At 52.1% G+C, this 18294-nt stretch overlaps 1 protein-coding gene across 1 annotated transcript in view; it reads right to left on the minus strand.

Moving 5' to 3' along the window:
* Positions 1–17370, minus strand: part of TRABD2B (TraB domain containing 2B) — a 209443-nt gene extending 192073 nt beyond the window's left edge. Inside the window, exons 1-2 of the mRNA XM_077779784.1 lie at positions 17254–17370; positions 16463–17023 (exon numbers count right to left, since the gene is read on the minus strand). Coding sequence (XP_077635910.1) covers positions 16463–17023; positions 17254–17370 — 678 coding nt within the window. The remainder of the gene's footprint in view (positions 1–16462; positions 17024–17253) is intronic.
* Positions 17371–18294: the final 924 nt, after the last annotated feature.

An 18294-nucleotide genomic window follows, 5' to 3' on the forward strand; every position in this document is an offset into this window, starting at 1 on the left:
TAATGACACTTCCTCCACCATCTCACCCAACCCCTCCCCCAGCACTGCTTTCCTTCAGCACTCACCCGGCCTTGACCTTGTTTCTTGTCTATCACTCTCAGTCATTCAACAGACATTAGCTGGACACCTACCATGTCTTAGGTACTAAAGATACAGACAACACAGAGATCTCTGCTCTCGTGAGGCTGACACTCCAGTGATCAGGTGAAGGGCAAAACACAAATAAGAAAGTAAAGTATAGGGAACACCAACTGGTGACAGGTGCTATCGAAAGATAAAGGGAAGGTCAGGGAGTCAAGGGAATGATTTAAAATTTTGAATAGGGTGGTCAGAAGGAGGCCTCATTTGAGCAAAGGCCTGAGGGAGGTAGGGGCAGGCATTTTTTTCTTCTGTGTTCACGGATCCATGCCTAGTACCTACTGCAGGCCCTGGCGTGCAGCGGGCGTGGGAGAATGAGTGAGGAAATGAGTCTGTTGTCAAGGTTAATTAATTTTTTAATTAAAGTTTTGATTTTTATTTTGAAATCCTGTAGATTCACATCCTATAGAAAGAACGCCTGTCACCTAAGTTCCCCCAATGGTGCCACGTTACACATGCCCACAGCACAACAGTGAGTAACCTCACATCACATCCTACACATGACCGTAGTGCGATATCGATTCCACTGAAATCGACTCTGAGACAATCCACTGATGAAATTCCAGTTTCACCAACTTGACATGTACTTATTTGTATATATGTGCATGGCATATTCAGCTTTATGCAATTTTAAGGATTCATCCATTTTTCATGTGCCATTAGGAGGCCACTGGAAGAGTCCAGAGTTGAAGGAAGATGGGGTGAAGTGAATCTCCAGGCACAGAGGACGCTGGGCACCCTCACAGACGTGAGCTCCATTGAATCTTCACAACCATCCTAAGAGGCCAAGTATTCTTATCCTCATTTTTTTTACATAAGTGAAAACTGAGGGGCTCAGAGAAGTACTTATTTGGAAGCCACACAGTTGAGAGGCAGAGACCAAAACCCCAAACTCCTGACTGTCTGGTCCCTTCTCTGGGCTCTTTCTGGAACATAAGAGCGGCCTGAATAGAAAAGCAGAGGAACCAGGAACTCAGCAGAGGGCCAGGTTCCAGAAGACACTGGAAAGGAGAGCAATTGAGGAAGGGGCTGATGAGGAGGTCTCTGGGATTCTACGTTAGAGAGAACAGAAGCACCACTCATGGAAAGAGCACTGGACAGCTAGAGGGTTCCAGAGGAGAAGAGAAGACGGACGTCCCGGCTCAGCTTGGGTCGCTGTGTGGCCTTGGGCAAGTCAATTTATATCTCCGGGCTCATGCTCCTCACTGGTCCAGGAGTGAAAATGGCACCCATCCCACTTGCTCTAAGGTCAAAGAGAGATGAAAAGGTAGCCCTGGGCAAAGCGAAAGTGCTAGACCAACTGCCAAAACCAAAGAGGCCTGAACCCAACGCTCAGGCTGCCTGTGGTCTCCCAACTAGAATGACTGGCTCGCTTTCCCAGAGATAAAAATGCAGAATTTAGGTCAGCACACACAGAGAATCTCACTTTGTTTATAAGAGACAGAGAGTGTGTGTTCCTATTAAATGCCTTTAAATCTCAGTGATGATGAGACCCAAGGCTGTTTACCACTCTGGATATTTACTTCTCTCATATACAAATCAGCTCGGGTGCCGTCAGAGCTGACGGCACCTCACAGGGCAGGCCTCTGGCACCCCCGCTCTTCCCCAGTGCCCACACATGGTTTGAATTTATTGGTTTTAGCAGCTTTCATTTATATTGTGTGAGGATCACGGAATGACCAGCAAACAGAAGCTCTGCTCTGTGCCCTGGAAAAAACATGGATGTGTGAGGAAGGAGGGTGGGGGGTTGGGATGATCTCTCCAATCCCCAGGAAAGCGGCTCCCACCCCCAGGGTGGCCCAGGGGAAGCGCTTAGGGCCCCTGTGGGAATGAAGGGCCGGAGGGAAACCACAGCTCCGCCTGGGATGGCTGTCGCACGAGGCGAGAGGCACTTGGGAGTTGCAGCCACTCAGAGCCCACGCCTGGGTGCCACGGTGGGAAAGGCAGGCCACGGCCTAGATGTTTAACCTCCCGGAACCAAACATCTGGAAATCTGGGAACAATGTGGGGTGCGGTTAGGGACTTTCTGCTTTCCACCCGGATACTCAGGCGATGATGTGAAGAAACAGCCAGTAATTTTACAGCCACACGCAAATCCGTGAGTGCATACTTGGAGCCAGGCCCTCGGCCAACCCAGATTCATTAGATGAGGCTCCTGCCCTCAAAGAACTTCAGTCTCTGGAGGAGACAGACATATAAATATATAAGAGACAATAAAATAAAAAATGCCCTTTCCCAGGGAGGTCAGAGCTGGTTTAGAAAGTGGCTCTGACTTTGCCACGGCGGGGATGCGGTTTATGGTTTACCAAGCTCTCTCATGCCCGCTAAGGGCTGCCTGTGAGGGGAGGGAGCTGCCCGGGCTCATGCTGCTGGACTCGTACTCCAGTGCTCTCACTATTTAAGGGCCATGCATAGACCACAGATCCCTCCATCCCCCACTTACGCTTGGGGAGCATTCAGGAACCACCTGCCTCACCCCACCCCTGGGGAACAGGTGGACCCCCCCAAGGCAGCCATTAAAAGGGTCACATGAAATGCGGGGGGACATGCTGTCCTACAGTAAGTACTCTAGAAATGGCAGTCAGGATCTCTGGCTCCCCCACGAAAGATCCTGTAATATATAGCTACAGCTGGTCTTCTTCAGCTGCCAGACTACTTTCAGGACCTAGTGCTAAGAGAAAACACCTCTAAGTTCCTATTCCAGGGGCTGAAAGTCCTCCTCTGGCCCAGCGGTGAGAACATCCTGGATCCGATGAGAGGAAGGAACCTCACACGGTCGCTCCTTCCTCAAGCCAAGGGGCTTGAGAATTTTCGGCAGGCCTGGGTGAGATGCTCCCATCTGATGGATGAATGAATTGCAAACTATGGGACCGGGGACAGTGGCTCCCAACAAAGCCTGGGTCAAGCCCCAATGTCTTAACTGGTTGGTGAGGCCTCCATGAGGTGGCCCGTGAGCCTCTGCAGCCAGTTCCCCGGTCTCCCACGCCTCCTGTAGACATTTTCCACATGCGAGTGAGGACAGTCCCTCAGTGGGGATCAACAGCACCATCAACCCCAGCCCCTACATGCTGCTCCTCCTGAACCCGGGAATGCCCATCTGTCCTTCAACACTGAGCTCAGGGGGCGCTACGCTAAAGCCAAGCTGGGTACTGGGAAGGAGGGGTCTGTCTGCCATCTACACATGAGCATCTTCAGCAAGACAGTTCCTAGACAGCAAGGACGCAGTCTCCTCCACCCTGGTAGCATCTGTAGGGCCTCCGAGTACCCAAGCCCCTGCAAAGGCCCGCCACCAGGGGGTGGAGGCTCAGGGTCAGTGCTCAACAATGACACACAGGTAGGAGCTGACACGCTGTCTAGCTACTGTCGCACATTGAACGGGGACCCCACAGGGCTGGGGGCTGGGGCGGCCCTCTCACATCTCCCGCTCCCCCACCCCCACTAGGGAGCCCCACAAGGAAGCGGCCCACACATGGGTGATGTCACAAATATACAGCTTCTTCTTCTGTTGGGCCCTGCACTGCCATCCCCTCACCTGCCAACGTCATCTGCTCTCAGCCCTCAGCACAGTCTCTCTCCTCCCCCTAGGTCCACAGTCTCTCTCCTCCCCGTAGGTCCTCGGACAACACTGATCAACTCACCCTCTCGTCCCAGAGTAGAAGTCTTAACTCCCTGCCCCTCCCGCCAACCTTTTATACCTCTAGTCTCAGAAGAGCCCCCCACCCCCACCCCACTATCACACTCCAGTTCCTTTTCATTAGATGCAGAGAGGTTGAGAGCACAGGCTCTGAAGCCAGATTTCCTGGGTTTGAATTCTAGATCTTCCATCCACTGGCTGGGTTACTACAGGCAAATGAATTAACCTGTCTGGGTCTCAGTTTCCTCACCTGCAAAATGGGGCTGGAACAAAATACAACCTGAGAGACAGCTACGAGGGTTAGATGAAGCAGTGCCTGTCAAGGTCTCAGACACATTCGTGGCACTCGGCACTGAGGCACCTCTCTCCTCATGTCTCCTCAACTGCCCCCCTTCCCCAGCAGCCCCACATTCATCTCCGAACCCCAGAGCCTGGACCTGAGCCTGGCACACTGTTGTTCCCAGCAGTGCTTGTCCAACAAACAAATGAAGGAATGGATGAACGGGTGAACAGTTTCATAATAACTAAATCAATTAGCTAAGTATTTCCCTTGCTTCCTGAAAATCCGCTGTACGCCACTTCGCTTTTACAAAAGACCTACATTAGTACCTTTTTCACCAACCAAAAGAAATCCAAAGACGATTTCTTTATGAAAAGGGGCAACAAGAGAAAATAGCATGCAGTGTGTTTTGCAGCGAGCCAGCAGAGAGGCCGTGAGCTCTCATGCCATCATCGCTTCACACTGTGTCCGTGAGCATCGGTGCTTTGTGTCGGTTTATTTCGTGCACCCATTAGCAAGATGTGTCCTAAGGTATCAGAAAAGCTTGAGAGGTTATTTTCTGAGTTTGGGAATGGTCACAAACTTTTCCATATAAATTAACGGTCATTGCTTCTTTGCTTTACACCGCAGGAACTCTCCACTGCTGGACAGCAGGAGAAACCTGTACTTCTCTTTGGGAGAAAGAGGAAAAACACCTGCACCCTGAGTACTACTAAGAACACAGAGCACTTCGGGGCTAATAAAGTCCTTCCCAGGATGGATCTCGTGATTCTCCCCATGACTCTTGAGTTGCTGCTAATAATCTTCAACCCATTCACAACAGAGAGAAAGGACCCTCAGGCAGGGGATCTCCCTAGGTCCTGGATGTAACCCAGCGGCAGTGGGCTTGGAGCCCAGGTCTCCAGCCTAAACGTTTAGATTCCTCCTTTTGATGTGTCCTCACTCCGGGGAACAGTGAGAGATCACAGGGAAGCCAACCCAGAAAGAGTACAGTCAGACATTACACACCACAGATGGTCCGCAAAAAAATGATCCCGCTCTGGGTGGTCGGGTCACACGGTTCCAATCAGGTCAGCAAAGCATACGCATCCCTGCTCCGTGCCTGGGAGACTAAGGGATCTAGAACCGTCTTCTCTATGGGATGGGTTTCACCTCAAGACACAAACAGTGTGAAAATGAGCCAATCACAATAATTAAAATGACCACGACTTCAACCTCCCCAGCGAATGTGCATCACCTCCTACTGGGTGCCAGGCACTCAGCTAGGTGGTTTAGACGCATTACCTCATTTACTCTTCTCAACACACTGGGTGGGCGGGCAATACTGTGAAATCCATCTTTTCAGATGTGAAAACACACCCCGGTCATCTAGCCAAAGTAATGGAGTGGGAATTCCAGCTCCAGTCCAGTCTCTCTGTTCATCTATCGGAAGACAGAAGTGGAAATCCTGGCTTTGCAATTTCGCACAAAGTACTTAGCCTCAATTTCCTCAAAATGGAGAAAATAATAGCTGCCTTTCAGGATTGCTTTAGGAATTTACTGTGATAAACCAGAGGCCCTGCACATAACAGGCACTAAATAACAATGGCTCTCTTGGGATCTTGATTAGGAAAAGGAAGGAAAAAGTCAATGGAGGGAGGAGTGGAAAGCTTTTCTCTGCATACCCTCTGCAGGTTCCTGTCCCAGGGCGCTTTTGCTTAATGGTCTCCTTCCCCCGCAAGGCTTTTTCTACTCCTGCCTCCAGGGCCCTGAGCGTGTTCAGCCTCCAAGATCTCCATCAGGAATCCGGCATTCCTTTCTCACCCACCATCCGGCCAAAACTATACCGACTGGAAGCAGAATCATAAAATCACCAGCAGGCCTAAACCTGGGCGCTATGTCAGGCTGGGTCAAAGAAACATCCCAGTCAAGGTCAAGCACAATGACCAAGTGTCATTACCACTGAGGTCCTGAAGTGTCTTGGTTTACCCTTCTGTGACCAATCTACAGTGCTTCAAGCTGTTCTCAGCCCCAGTAGAATGTCTGGTGCTGGAAAATGTCTCCTAAGCCAGTGGATGCTTATAGTCACCCAGCTGGAGATGGAGGGGGAGGGGAGCGCTGGAAGTCCAAAATCAGAGGCAGGGACGGAAAACTGAAGTAAGCCCCTCATAGGTGTCCTAGTGGGGGAGGGGAGAGCGGGCGGTAATGCAGGTAAAAGACTTGAAATCGCAAAGCGCGGTGCAAATGGTTGGAATTACCAGTGCCAGCGATGCTTTTGTCTTGTCTCAACCTCAAGGCTGAGCAGTTCAAGAAATGAAAACCCTGTGTACTACGGCTAAAAGACTGAGCCAGAGAGATTTCCAAAAGGCTTTCTCTGCGGCATCTTCCTTTTCAAAAAGGGCTTTAAAATGGGACAGAGATTTGAATTACGAACGGCCTAGAGGCGCATTAAGTCCCCAGGAGATAACACTGGCCAGGAAGCTTTAAATAACCTTAATAGGGAGGAAGCAGGTAAGTCCCTTAAACAGAAGGAGCAGAAAGAAAAAAGGCCTTGCCTTTTATCTTCGCCCTGAGGCTTCCCGGGTAGGGGGCGGGCGCTGCTCGCCCCGAGGTGCGGGTGCTGCCCGCTGCGGGGGAACGGGGGGGGACGGGGGGAGCCCGCTGGCAGGTGGAGGGGCGGGCGGAGTGGNCCTCAACGGCCCTTCCCAAGCGCCACGCCTTTAGGAACCGGGCACTTGCGCTCCAAGAATCTGTCCCAAGCGGTGGCCTCGGGGCCCGGCCTAAGCGCACCCACCTCGCCTAAGGCCCAGCTGGGTCCTGAGTTCCGCCCGGAGGGGCCCCGGGCTGCGGCTCCCAGGCTGTTTCACTCGGCTTCCTGTCACCGCGGCCCGGCCCATGCATAACGGCCACGCCGCACTGCAGACAGTCCCAGACAGCCCAGCCGCCTCTGGCCCCTGGTGTAGGGTCCGCCATCTCCAGAGCCTAGCGCCCCCATAGCACTGGCCTGCTGACTTCTACTCCTTCAGATTTGGACTTCTCCAGGAAGTCTTCCCAGATCTGCCCAGGACTGAGAAGTGCCCGTCCTGCAGGCTCCCCACACACACCTCCTTATGTGTCCTGGCCTCCCTGAACTTCCTCCTCCCCCTACACCTCCTCCCCACTCAGAAAGCAAGGGGAGTTGGGGGGGAAGAGGGAGGGAGGGGGGACAGCGTCATCATTCTTGCTCACATTTCCATCTCCAGCATATACCCCCATGTCTGGCACAAAGCGGGAACTACAAAGCATTTCTTGAAAGATTGTGTAATGATGTTAATTTAAAAATCCAATAATTAGTATGAGCTAGTGTTTACAGAGTACAGTTTTTGTGTCTGGTACTGTGCTTTACACCAATTAATAAATCCTCACAGCAGATGGATGAAGTTGCCTGATGTGGAGAGGGAGGCACAGAAAGGTCATGTAACTAGTCCAAGGTTAGTGACACTCCCAAGAAGTGCAGTGATCCTGGACCCTGAAGGAGCCCTGAGCTGTCCCGGGCCAAAGCCCCGGAGCTTTGCAGTGGAGGGGGTTCCTGAGCCAAGTGTGCACCATGTAAGTAAAGACTAATTCTTGTTTCTAAAGGTAGAATCAGACCAGGATGTTCCTCTGAATGAGGGAAATGGGGAGAAAGCTTTTACACAAAAAAGCACAGGCTCACAATTTAAGAGCAAATGAAAAGTAAATTTTAATGCTTCCCCCCACCTTTCCTGACCAATGGGAAGAAGAGAATGAACCCTGAGAATAAAGGGTGACAAGGTCTCAGTACGAAGGGCAGGGGGGTATTTGCACCGCCTGCTGGGGAGGGAGGTGGTGGTCAGGCACCGATCTGAAAGCTGGCAGACTCCCGCAGGGAAACAACCTTTGCCTAGTTAGGGGACTCCAGCAGCAGTGCGTCTGCCCCAGACGCTGCCTGGTCTAAGGTCCCAGGCTGTCGCCCAGCGATGGCCCAGGGCTCTGACTTGCACAGACCTGGTCTGGTGACCTGGCTCTCTTCAAGGGTAGTCAGGCACTCAGGGGGGCCCAGGTGCAACTCACCCACTGTTATAGACTGAATGTGTCCCCCTCACCCGCAATTCAAATGTTAGAGCCCTAAGTGTCACAATGATAGTATTTGGAGATAGAGATTTTATGATATAATTGGGTTTAGAAGAGGTCGTAAAGGTGGGGTCCTCCTGACTAGCTCTTTCCCACTTTCAACTCAACTCATCTCTCTCTTGCTCATACTCTTTCCACCTTTCCACCCCAATCTCAGACCTCAGCCTCCAGAACTGTCGGAAAGTAAATTTCTGTTGTTTGAGCTGCTCAGTCTACGTATGGTAGCTTGTTATTACAACAGTCAGCAGATTAAGACACCCATCAATTCTTTTAAAACACAGTGCCATTTTGCAATATATACAAATATTGAATCAGTACATTGTATACCTGAATGTGATGTCAATTATACCTCAATAATAAACAAACAAACAAACAAACAAACAAATAAAACAAATACAGACAGACCTGCAATGCTGAAAGCTAATTCCATCACTGCACCTGCATTCAAACTGCTGAGTTCTGATCAGGCAGCATCTGCTCATAGGGTACAGTCCAATCTGGTGACCAAGGATCAAAGTCTGGCTCCACAGGCGCATTTGAGGAGTCCAGGCTGTTAAAATGACTGCCCTCAGAAATCCTTACCACTCCAGGGCAGTGTAAGTTAGCCAAACAATAAAAACTGGAAATTGTTCTCAGGTAGGGACTAGCACAAGGAAATGCACAGAGGCATGGCCAAGGATTGTGGGGGAGGAAGGGAGGGAGGAAGGGAGGGGAGCAGAGAGAAGAACTAGAACAGGTCAGCATCACTGGGGCCCAAAACCAAAGTAGCAAGTCGGGGGCAAAATTAAACATGCTGAAATGAAAATAAAGTGGGAGGTGGTGAGCCTGCAGAGGCTCACGTGTGCTCTGGGTAGTAAAGAAGAGGGAAGAAGAGGCCTTTGTTTGCAAGTAACAGATGAGGAAGAGAAGACACCCAAGTGTTCCAGCACAGAGAGAGAAATCCAGGAGGGCCCATGGATGTCACAGAGTCCTGCCCAAACGGGCCAGCAACAGTGCACTCACCTGCCGTGATGGCAGGTAGGAAGTGTGAGGGCTTTCTGCGCATACAGAGGCCAAGACACACCCCCTTTCTAGCATCCAGAGTTGCCAACACCCCAGCCACAGAATACATCACAAAGCCCCAGTTTAAAACTGGAGCACGTTCTGCCTAATTTTGTGATCCGTTGTGAGCATTTCTGGAGATAGATTTTGAATTGGGGTCTATTAGGAAAGAAAATAAAAGGCTGTCTCAGTAATATTTATAATATCAAGTAAAACATAGAAGCACTGAAAGAAATATAATAAAACATCATAAAAAAAATTCACAGAGGGAAAGAACATACGTGGCTGGGCCATCAGGGGAGGCAGGGACCAAGTCTTTCCAGAAGGATTAGATTTAGGAGCATTCTGGGAAGACTTCCTGGAGGAGGCACAGCTTTGAGCTGAGCCTTGGAAATCTCCTAGGATTCAGAAATAGAAGAGAAAGGGAGGAAATTCCTGGAGAGGGAGGGGGCTCAGCAAAGCAACAGCGTTTCCAAGCTCGGGGCAACAGTTTTGTGTTCCAGCGGATACACTGCGCAGATTTAAATGGATCCTGGAGGAGCCGCTCGGCGAGACGGCTTGGCAGCCATCGAGCACAGCCAAGGGCTGGGCCACCAGCTGCCTGTGGATTAAGTAGGCGGACAGAGAGCCGGTGATGGGGGATAAAAGGAGTGAAGTGGATACTACTTAGAGGCAAAGTCCAGGAGGGAAGAGCGGCGGCGACTCGGCTGGCAGGCCAGCCGTGGCACTCCTCACATTCTTCAGTTTCCTCCCGCGGAAAGCTGCATTACCGGGCGACCTCTTCCTGGCTTTGAGAGACGTCCAAATGGGAACTATTAACAAAGGCACACTCCCATTTTTATCTTCGTCACAAAGTACTTCCCCGTTCCGGCTTGCTTCCTTTGGCCTGAGATGGGCTGGCTGGCCGTAGGAGGCAGATCAACGTGTTTGCTGATGGGGCTTTTTGGAATTCTCGAGGACTGGTCCCTTCCAACTCTAAGATTTTAAAAGTCTGTGTCTATGAGCTGAAAATTCTTCAAAGCTAAGAGGCTAGGATTTCATGATGTGAAGATTCTTCGAGTCGAAAAATGCCTCTGAGCCTAATGTTCTAAGATTTCACCATTCTTAGATTCCCTGAGCCTCTGCGTCCTGGCTCATGATTCGAAGTTGGTGGAAGACTTCATGCTGTGAGCTTCTGATTCTGAGACTAGACTATCTCATGACATCGTGGTCACCTCTGGCTTTATGGCCTCCCTGTCCTTTGATGGCCGTACCTAAGCCATCCTGTGTGTCTGCTTCTGAGTTTGTTTTCCTCCCCCATATTCTGGGAAAATATATTCAGTATTAAAGTCTGAGTTAACCAGGTCAGAGGGAGCGAACAGAGCCCTCCGAGCCAGCAGGGGCTCTGTGCAAGCAGCTCTCCTTGCACACAAAGAATCTGAGAATACACATGCCTAGGGGTCAATGGTAGGGGTCCCCAGAGGGTCTTCCATACCATGCGACACACATTTGCCTAAAGGCTCCCAACCACAGGGCTCCTGTGGAGACACAGGGATGCACTGGGTGGAGGCGGGGCCAGAAGAACCTAGTTTCTCATTCTAGGATCTGGAGTTCCATGGTGTAGACTAGGCCAGCTTGCCCTGATCCGATATTGACTGAGGGGTTTGCACTCTCTGGTGTGGACTTCTGGGGAGAAGAGGGCTCGCCATGGTCCTGACGCCTGGGGAGGTGCCTGTTCCCTTCACCCTGGGGAGGGCATGTAGATCTGACAGGAGGCCATGAGTAGGGACCAGTGCTGTGGGCTCCCGGGGCCATCATGGGTGCTGCTGTGGCTGCCATGGAGGCCCAGGGAGGGTGGGAGGGCTTGAGAATGGCCATTCCTGGAGGATAGGAAATGAGAGCCGGGTTCTGAAAGATGGCAGCATACAACGGGAAAAGAAAGGAAGGACAGAGTCTCCATGTGGGGTGAGAGGCTAACGCGCAGGTGCTCCAAGCCTCGGCTGCTATGGCTGTAAGACAGGACTAATAATACCCACTCTTCCTGGCAGGGCAGTGAACCCTCTGCAGGTAAAACTAGGCCACTGCCAGGTCTGCCCCCAGCCTCGCACTGGCCCAGCACAGTCAGGCACGCTGGCTGAAGGAGGAAGGGAGGGAGGGAAAGGAACCTTAATGAAGCAGAGGCTCCAAGGCTAGGCAGGTGTCCAGGGGCTGTGCCAGGGCAGGCTGGGCTCTCTGCTCTGCAGACTGGCAGGGGGAGGCAGCAGGATCACCCCCTGGAACCAACAGACTTCCAGAGAATTCGCGACGATTGGCAGCGGCCTGCTGAAGACTAGACTGCCAGCCACTCCCAGGCTTGAAATCTTAGGGTGGCCAAGGGCCTTTAAGATATGGGGGTCACAGACGAGCACCACAGAGGTCAGAACTGGGCCGACCCTGGAAATCATCCAGCTAACACTCAAGGGACAGAGGGAGCAGTCGAGGCCCAGAGAAGGTAAGGACTAGCCCAGAGTCACAGGTAAGGTAGGACTAAGGTCAGGGCCAGGGTCTGCTTTGTATGTGAACTACCTACTTGATGTCGACATTTTGTGTCCCTGTAGGAATGCACAGGGCTATTAAAGTTCAAGGAGGAGGTTCTTCACTGTGGCTTATATAGTCTCCATTCATTCATTCATTCATTCGCTCATTCATTCATTCATTCCACAGTGCTGGATGGCAGAAGGGAAACAGGGATGGTCATATGGTGGTTTCTGACCATTCATTCATTCCCCGAATATTTACTGAGCACCAATGAATATGTGCTGGCCCCTCAGCGTATATATACAGGTACTCTGACTACAAGGAGATGAGGCTTTATTTAGCTGTGTTGGCCTAGCCAGTGTTAGGGGCCCGTCTTCACAAATATCCCTTGGAAAGCTCATACCAAGGAAGCAACTGGTACCCAGAATGTCTTTGGAAACTCCTATTTTAGGATCACCTTCAGATCCAACTTACAAGCCAAATCAGTTTCAGCACTTTTCAATGATCTCTATCATATTTTATTTCATTTCATATTTTTAGCAAAATATGATGATCTCCCCCAACTCCAACACACACACACACACACACACACACACACACACACACACACACACACATCACCAGATGTCATCTCACTATTAAGAACAAAAATGAATTCATCTTTCAGATGCCTGAAAAGCTTGGGCTTTAGCGTCAGACACACCTGAGTTGGAATCCTGATTCCACTGGCTTAGCTGTGTAATCACAGCCATGTGACAACTTTTTTATTGCCTGTAATAGAGATATAACGATTTGACTTGTCACATCTCTGTGAGGATTAAAGGTGAGGTACGTGTGTGGTTTTATGCAGTGCCCTGTGCGGAGACAGAGCTCAATCAGTGACGGTTTTGTGGTTTCTAAGTCCCCAGTGAGGGGGCTACCGTATTTCACAAACATTCTGGACGCTCTCGGCAGCGGCGCCCAGTGCTCAAGCTTTACACACACGGAGGGGGGGCTAATGTCGGCATGTTTGCTAAAACGCGGCAAAGTACAGAATGGCACCGTCCTTGCTGTGTTATGCCTCAGGAATTACAGGACTTCAAGGCATTCTCATCCAGCGCCTCCACTGTTCTGGGTGGGGGAGGGCTGACGCCCCCTAGAGGGACAAGGGAGGCTCCTAATCAGCCCTGCCAGTTAGTGGCAGCCAGTGCCCGTCCCGGGAGGCAGCCAACAGAGCCGATTGAAATCTGCAGGTCCCAAGATTGTCACGAGATCTGGGCTCCAGGCTCAGGCATCCCCAGGTCCCTGAGGACAGGGGCCGCCACCCCCTCACCCTGAAGGATGGACAGCAGACACAGCTGACGGGAAAAAGGTGCCAACGGAGCAGAGATGAGGCTTCCCACGAAGCCTCCCTCTCCAGCCTTCCTCTCCCCCTGTCCCAGAGCCGGCCTGAACTGTTTTCTAAGCACAGAACCTACAGCGACGTAGCCCTTTTATACTCTCTACGACCTCCTACAAGGAGTGTCTCCTCATATCCTCACAAAACCAGCTCAGTTGCGAAAGGCTGCTCACCACTGCCCCACTTTATAGACAGGAAAACACAAAGGTATACACAAGTCATTGGCTTTAGATGCAGAGCAGGTAAGTCTGCTATCTCTCAGCCACTACATGTGCTGTCTGTCACACATCAGGGTCTTTACCATCCTTCGCCAGCCCCATAGCCAAAGGAAATACTTTCTCTGTGATTATAAATTCTCCAAGAAGTAAAATTTTAAGCCCTGGGCTCCTAAAGGGGAGAGAGAAACCGCAGAAAGGACTGCAGGAAGAATCGTAGGATACAAAATACCTGGTCAACATGGGGCAGCAGGAAACAGAATACTTCATTTAAGGGCAGGTAGAGTGTCTGTCCCTAATGAGCCACATGACCTTGGGCAAGTCATCCAGCCTTTCTGAATGCTCACCTGAGAGAGCATCCGACAAAATGGAAAAGCAGGCCTCCTATGTGCAGGGTGCCTGGCACGTGGAATTGATTATAACTGTCCCATGAAATGTCAGGACTGGAAGGGGTCTGAATAATGACCTAATCCTGGCGTCTCAGTTCACAGACAGGAAAAACAAGGCCTAGAGGGGGGAACTGACTTGCCCAAGGTCACAGTGCAAGCCCATGTTGATGCTGGGTCCTGTACTCTCCATTTATACGGAAATCAGAGACCAGAGACTTTTTCAGGGGCTCCTCCCACCCATGGAGTCTTAAAATGTACGCATTCTTTCTTCACTTAGCAAGGGAAAATGTGGTATTTCTGCCTAGAAGAAAATATAAAAATTTGAGAAATACTAAAATTAAAACTAAAATCCCAGCACTTCACAAAAAGGCTCTCTCTTTTAAGGTTTCTTTTTCCCGCCTTCCTCTCTCATTGTTCCCCCCCACCACCAAATATTTTGCAATAACAGTAATGCTGAGAGGAAAGAAAAAATAAAAATCTGATGCACTTAACAGATATTTCGGTACAATAATGCATCACAGATGTTCATATCAAACTGTGCACACGCACATACGATTTTACTGAGAAGGCTGTTCGTTCCTGACTTTGGGGTTGAGGACCCTTCACACCCCACCCGCCCAGGCTCTGGAATCCCTCCTTTCCCAGTTAGCCCACAGCTGCCCACAGGGATGGAGGAGAGATTTCATCACCTCGCTCCAAAATGATAACAGGACAAATTGGTGGGGTCGGACGCTCTGGCAGGTGGTGAAGGGTATACAGATTAGGGAACCAGGAGGAGCCCTGCTCTCTTTTGTTCTGGACTTGCCTCCTGCAGCCCTCTTAAGGAGCTGGACCCAAGAACAATTTTAAGAGCGGGCCCAGGCTGGTGACGGGGTGCGCGCATTTCTGAAACCAGAGATTTGAGTCCGTTTGATCTTCAAACATGGGCTTTGGAGACTGTCAGCAGGCTCCTTGCTGGCCGATAAATGGCTCTCAGGAACTTTTCCTAAAACATAACTTCACACGCTTTCCAGCAAATGTTTTCAACCTACCCAAAGCCGTCACTAGGTCGAGCAGCAGTGTTTCCAGACGCCGAAGAAAGATAGTTTTGCTGTTTTAAGAGAGACAGATTAAAGCCAGGGGCTGTTCAACCAGAGGGCTTGTGTGCTCGCTCCAGCTCTCCTCAGATTCCTCTGTGGTCGGGTACAAAGAGGGTGCGGACGGTGATGCTGGACGCCCCACCTCCCCGGCCTAAAAAAGATATCCAGGCCAGACGTGAAGTCTCTGAACGGAGAGGCCTCCCACAAACCTGCCTCCAAAATGAGATGGGCGGTGAGCGCTAGGGAGCCCGACACAGATAATATCAGCTCCCGAGGCTGGCAAGGGAAAAGTCACTTCAGAGGGAGAGAGCGGTGTGTTCAGAGCATTCAGCGCCCGGGCCAGAGAATGCACAGGATTTTCCCCCGTGGAGAAGGAGTCAGGCGTCGTCAGAACCCTGCGGGGCGTGACTAACTGCCCCAATATTCCTGCCACCGGGGCCCTCTGGGTAAGGACTCCACAATTATGGGAGAGCCAGCAGGGGAACCGACAAACCCGCCTTTCATTTGGCCGGCAAATCAATCTGGCTTCTTACCTCCCCGGGGACAATATTGCATTTCCCCTGGAAAAACAAAGGCCAGAAGATCTCCAAAGGGGGATCAGTTTCTGCCGCTGTTTCCCTGGTGAAGAGTCTGCAACATCTTGGGAGCAGCGAGCAGGTCTGGTCCCAGTGGTGGAGCTTCTGGCCTGGCCAACTTACGAGGCTGTCCCCTTACCGGAGGGGCACGTCTTGGGAGCCACACCTCACCCAGGGCATTGGCCCACGCCCCGTTCGGGGGCCTCCTCGCAGGAGCCACCGGCCCTGACTCGGATTCCCGATCCCACGACTGACAGCCCGTTCTCAAGGCACAGATGTGAACTCATTGTTCCCAGGGTCTCAGAGTTGAGTTTGGGGCCAGTGAGTTGCATGTGACCTCTGCCCATGGAGATGGGGCTTTTCGTGACATTTTGCTGGATCAGGTCTCTGGCAGCCAGAGACTTTAAACCTCCTAAGCTCTTCCCTTCTCCCTGCCCCCATGCTTGAGGTCCAGAAATCAGAACTGTCAACCTTTAAGTGAACACATTTCTCTGAAATTATTAACCCCAAAACTATCCTTGTTGACTTCCTCCAGGCCTAGGGAGGAGGTCCGAGGGTCACCTGGAGCAACACAAAGGCCCGGGCAGCTCAGCAGTGTTAACCTTCAATAGCAACAAGCCGGAGTCCCACAGGTCCACTGCCCCGCCCCTGCCCACGAAGCCACAGGAACTGTGACTCTCTGCGTCCTCTGTACACACACGCTGCTGCCCGGGATGGGGAGGGGGTGCCCACACAACAGCTTCAGAACAGCCTCCGGTTCTAGAACCCCCGGGGCCTCGGGAAAGCCAGCCGCAAACCTGCAACTCCCTTTTTTTTGTTTTCCTCACTCTGATGTTCCCAGGAAAATTCTTTCTGCTCAGGCGAGCACAGCAAGTGGGGAGTGGATATCCCCAACAGGGAGCACCACTGACATAGAAGCAAACACCCAAACCCTCACCCCTAATTCGAGCACACACCAGTTTGCCCTCAACCCACCCCGAAAGCAGCCAGAGAGCTGCCTTGCAGCCCGAAAGAGCCTCTCCCTCCGGAAGAAGGCCAGGGCTCCGACTGCGGCAGGAGGAAGGTGACCGGCGAGGGGGACAGAGGGGCTGTCCGCTGCTGGGGGCCGCGGAAAGCCACGCGCCTACCTGGGAGAAGTTGAGCCCATTAAGCGGGTGGCACTGCTCCTCCACCCGCTCCACGGCCCCAGTGCTCTTCCTCATCTTCTCGGCCTGCTGGGCCAGGTAGAGGTCCAGCACGGGCACGCCCCGGGAGCGCACGTCCGTCTCGGTGAGCGAGTTCACCATGAGCATCACCCACACGGGCCTCTTGCGCTCCCAGTTGCCGGCGATGGCGTTGAACAGGTAGTCCGCGTACAGCCCCTTGCCCCGCTGCGCCGGTGTCATCCACGAGGGCATCATCAGCTTCACGTAGTCCAGGTGGCGCTTCAGGCGCCAGTAGAGCTCCCGCGGCAGCACGTCCTGAAGGTTCTCCCCGTGCGGCAGCAGCTGGCAGCTGGCCAGGGCCGAGATGGTGTAGGGGTCCGTCAGGTCCAGCTCGAAGTAGACGCGAGCGCTGGCCTGGAAGGCTGCCTTGGAGTTGTCCGGGATGAAGTCCCAGACGCGGGTGTAGGGGACGTGGATGGTGCCAAACAGGTAGGCCGGGGGGTCACGCCGAATGGTCCACAGGAAAGAGTTGAGCTCCCTCTGCTGCAGGGGATGAGGGGAAGGAGAAGGCAGGCAGTGAGGCTGAAGGCCGGGGAGTAAACCAGGGGTAGCAGAGACAGACACAGGTGGAGGTGGGGTGGAAGGCAGAGGCCTACATGGGGCCAGGGGACAGAGCAAGGGCTGTGGAAGCTGGAAGACCCAGATTTAAATCCTGTCTTAGCTGGATAATCTTAAGCACGCTGTTCCACTTCTCACTGACTCAGTTTCCCCACCTGTGAAATGGGGTTGAGAGCAGCTACCTCAGGGGAGGATGAAAAGACACAGTATACGTGAGTCAGCCTGGAGCAGCACCAGGCACAGAGGAAGTAGGCGACGAAGGAAACTCTCATTACTGTTCGCTTTCCCTCTCGGAGTGCCAAGGACTGCCACAGCACCTGAGAATATTCATGCTCGGCCAAGCCAAACCTTCACCGGTGGTGCTGCATGCAGGNCATATAACTTTTAAACCCAGCCATTAGAAGATACATGCCAAGAGCACTTTGAAAGCAGAACACCTATTAAAAATAGCACACCTATTTAAACAGCTACTTCCCATTCAACGGGGTGGATACAGTTTTCTCTACAGTTTTCTCGTTGGAGGGCAGGTCTGGGGTGTTGGCTACTCTGCTCCACCGAGGATGAGAAAGCGCTTTACAAGCTGCAGGCGAGATAAAGTCTCCAGGCCCTGGTGTGGGAGCAGAAGATTCCCTAGAATACATCCCAAGAAATGTAACACATCCTGGTGCTTCCGGCTCCTCCCCTAAAACGCTCTACCTGGGCTCCAGCCCCCACCCTCTGGCATCTTCTCAGACCGAAGCTCTGACCCAGGAGTGTGTGTAGGGGTAAAGTGGGCATGCAGAAAGGGGTCCTTTCTCCAGATCTAGCTGAGGACCGGGGTTAAGGGGCATGAGAAAGGGGCTATCATTTCTCTCAGGCAGTCATTTTCCATCCAGGAAAGCCCCTGGATGGCCCGCTGACCACCTGCAAACTTGAGGTCAACTCAAAATTTTCCTGCCTGCTTCTACCTAGCACGAATGAAAAGTGTGTGAGGGGTGGGTGGGGGAGCAGCACCTTATTTTCCGGACAACCAAAAATCGTGAATCCCAGCATACTGGAGCTAGACTAGCCCTGAGATGCCAGTCCGCCACCCACCTCTCTGTTTCTGCACAAGTCGGGACACCGGAGGTGCACCTTGCCCAAGGTCGACCAACTCCCTGCTAACTGGGCAGGGTGTGAGGACCCTACAAAAGCTTTTCCTGGTCCCTGGCCTCCAA

Source organism: Crocuta crocuta, unplaced genomic scaffold, assembly GCF_008692635.1.
Source record: "Crocuta crocuta isolate KB4526 unplaced genomic scaffold, BGI_CrCroc_1.0 scaffold168, whole genome shotgun sequence".
NCBI lineage: Eukaryota > Metazoa > Chordata > Mammalia > Carnivora > Hyaenidae > Crocuta > Crocuta crocuta.